The sequence below is a fragment of the Galeopterus variegatus genome, unplaced genomic scaffold (assembly GCF_000696425.1).
Source record: "Galeopterus variegatus unplaced genomic scaffold, G_variegatus-3.0.2 Scaffold3770, whole genome shotgun sequence".
Classification (NCBI taxonomy): domain Eukaryota; kingdom Metazoa; phylum Chordata; class Mammalia; order Dermoptera; family Cynocephalidae; genus Galeopterus; species Galeopterus variegatus.
In genome coordinates, this window is record NW_007729881.1 from 9,034 (window position 1) to 12,610 (window position 3,577).

Here is a 3,577-nt window from a genome sequence, read left to right on the forward strand (position 1 = left end):
AATATTGTGTTGTGTAGGAACTCTCTATGCCACTGACAATTTTAAATAACAAGATTAAAAATACATTAGCCAAAAGAACTAAAAGGAACTAAGTATTAACAGTCAATTATTTCCCCAATCAGTAGTACTTAAGTACAACCCGCTGCCTGTGCATTCTTCTCCTTTGTATAGAAGAAATTTAGTGAATTTCAGGAAATAAGACAATGTGTTTATTTGCCAATTTTGTCATGTGCAAACTTGCCTAAGTTGTTTATGTTTTATAAAATCATGAAAACCTTTTTTCATTATATCTGGTTTCTGAAATTATTTTATAGCTCAACTTGGATTTATCTTCAAATCCACAAGAACTCTCTTTACTATAACAAAATATAGACTTTACTATAACAAAATTCAATTTGTATTTCCCTTCTTAATTTTAAGATAATGAATATTTTGGGATCCAAGTTTATCTGCTTCTGTTGTTTGTTTTGCATCATCTCTTTCAGCACAGTGGAGAATTTACAGTCTCTCTCAGTGATGTTTTATTGACGTGGAAATACTTACTGCATGAGAAATTGAACTTACCAGTTGAAAATATGGAAGTGATTGACCGTTATGAGGACATTAGGAAGACTTATGATGATTTCTTGAAGAATAGTAACATGGTAGATCTGATCGATGTTTATAAAAAATATACGGTTTTGACGTCTAATTGTGAAAATAATGACATGATGTCCCCTGTAAGTATTTTTAAAAACAATTTTATTTTAATTAAGTTAAAATTCAGCTAGGTTTAATTTGGTTTTAAACTATAGTATCACCAGTTATAGTAACTCGGTAATGTTTTTGCTTTTGGGATCATGTTAAAAATGGAAAATTTAGCTCCCTGTAAGCTAATTAGTACTTGAAAGAAATATTTTGGTGGTACATTTTGTTGGACTTGTGTTATTATTTGGCTGATATACCAAGAACAGCTTCTTATTAGATCAAAAAATCTGTAACGAAGAAATTAGTCCCAAATACCTGATTTCTTTCTGAATTATCTTAAGGATTGCTTTTGTATTTTACTTTCTTGGCTTAATGTGTATCTGTTATTTGGCATATGTTGTATAAATGGCTGATATGACTCTATGGATTAATATTATTTTACTAGATTGGGGTATCATTTCATGAGAATAGGATGGTGCAGTATACATGAGATAAAAGACTATTATTCCTTTTTTATACAAACATTTTTTTAATGGGGTATAAATTTAAAAATTAAATGGAGTTTTAGCCTTTGCAGTTTGGTTTTGTCTACATTAGAATTTATAAACTGTTTAGAATATATTTGGATATATCTAGGTTTTTTTGAAGTGTTGAAAATATTTTTCTTTGTCTTAACATTTACTCTGTCAATAAAATAATAGTTAAATAGTGATAATAACTGAATAATTGTAGCTGGAATTAGAAGAAAATGTTTACTGTATTTTGTAAGATATTCGAATATTTTGTAAATATTTCCATATGATATTTGGAAATAGTGCTTTAGCTGATTATCATAGAAACCTCCACTAATACAGCAGTTTATAGAAAATAAAATTTTGTTTCACTCTTCTGTAAAAGATGTTTAACAATATGCAACCAGGACTGGTAGGATTGCTCTGTGGTTATCAGGACCTACATTCTGCTCTCTCATTTTTTTTCTCTGCCTCTACCCTTAAGACCATCTTGTGGTCCAAGATGACTGTTGGAGCTCCAGATGTTATATTGGCATTCCTTGCAGCAGAAGTAGGAAGGGAGAACAGCACTCTCCTTTCATTTTAAGGAGATGTAGCTCTTTCGTTTTCATTTCATTGCCCAAAGCTTAGTCACATGGCCACACCTAACTGCGAGGGAGGGTAGAGAATATAGCCTTTATTCTGCATAGTAACATGCCAGGATAAAAACAAGAACTATATTACTGAGGAAGAAGGGAAGAATGGATTGGCAGGCAGCTTGTCTTTGCCTTATTGGGCTATCATTGATGCTTTTGTCCTGCTGTAACTTCCTCAAAACACATGTACACATATGCACATGCATACACACACATGCACACCAACACTATAATAAGAATACCTATGAATGAAGATAGTTTTTTTTTTTTCATTTCTCCCTAGCTATATTTCATTAACTTGCTTGTAGTCAAAACACATGTACACATATGCACATGCATACACACACATGCACACCAACACTATAATAAGGATACCTATGAATGAAGATAGTTTTTTTTTTTCATTTCTCCCTAGCTATATTTCATTAACTTGCTTGTAGAGATGACTTTTTAAAAAGACTACTTTTACATAGTTGGTTTAGAGAAACTAATCATACATAAGTATTGGATTAGAAGAACAATGCTGTACTTTTCCCTGTTTAAGTCCTCTAATAAGTCTCCTCATTTGAGTGGCTCAATTTATAGTATGAGATATGTAAGGGTACACATTTGAGGTTGTCTATGTGGGAGGCTGTCTCCAAATGTTAACATGTCTCTTTTGCAGAATACCAGGGATGAAATTGAAGCTTCTGAGATGATAGTACATGAAGTAGAAAATGTTCTGATTTGAACCATGGAAGACTAACAACTTGATCTCTGATACTTATGTTTGCCCTCAGGAAATTTCTAGTGAGGAAAAAGTAGATAGGAAAACATATCTGTACATCAACTTCTCAAAAATATAAATATAACCCTAAATTATACTAAAAGTGTCTTTAAAGATATGTTTCAGAATATCCCATACAATCCTGAATTTATGATGCTGAATTTTCATGACCCCGATAAAGTTTCTTTGTTTCTTATTTGTTGTAGCATAAATAAGGCAGAAATTATGAGAAAGCTAAGACAGAGCAATTCTGGGAACATGGTAACTTGCCTATTGCCCCTTTCCCTTTTCCTCCCTACTTTATAATTTCTCTCCTAAGGAACATGGACACAGGGCCCATGGGTATCTGGGAGCATGTAAGGTCTTGGATTGTAACTGGAGTCTAAGTATTAATAGAGAGATTTGGTACAGGGCTTACTTTCTCATGAACTAAACAAGTATCTGGAAGACAGCATCAGAAACTTGAAGAATGAAGCAGAAATGGTAGATCCTGAGTAGAGCTTTGCCTCAGAGATCTGTGGACCCTCTGGGGAAGGTCAACAAATGCTCCCTGTGAGTGTACCAGGATTCCTTGACCCTTCAGCCAGAAGTAGCTGAATTGTTGGGCTTCCTTACTGTTAGTGAGGCTTGAGAGAACACAGAAGACTTTTCCTTGGCCTCTCCAGGTGACTGGTAGCAACTGCTGCTCCATAGGGGTAGAGACGGGGGCTGGACGGTTAGCTCAGTCAGTTAGAACCTGGTGCTGAGGGCCGGCCCGGTGGCGCACTGCGCTAGTGCGCCGCTTGGGAAGCGCAGCTGCGCTCCCGCCGAGGGTTTGGATCCCACATACAGACTGGTTCCCGCTCACTGGCTGAGCGAGGCGCGGGGGCAACACCGAGGGTTGCGATCCCGTTGCCGGTCCCGGTCCGGTATGGGGGCGACACTGAGGGTTGCGATCTGTTGCCGGACACGGAAAAAGACAAAAAAAAAAAAAAAAA

The 3,577-nt window shown here is 35.9% G+C and overlaps 1 protein-coding gene across 1 annotated transcript in view; it reads left to right on the top strand.

Annotated features, from left to right (window-relative positions):
- Positions 1 to 488: 488 nt before the first annotated feature.
- PARPBP (PARP1 binding protein) overlaps positions 489 to 3,577 on the top strand; it is a 49,009-nt gene continuing 45,920 nt past the window's right edge. Inside the window, exon 1 of the mRNA XM_008585945.1 lies at positions 489 to 719. Coding sequence (XP_008584167.1) covers positions 576 to 719 — 144 coding nt within the window. The 5' untranslated portion in view covers positions 489 to 575. The remainder of the gene's footprint in view (positions 720 to 3,577) is intronic.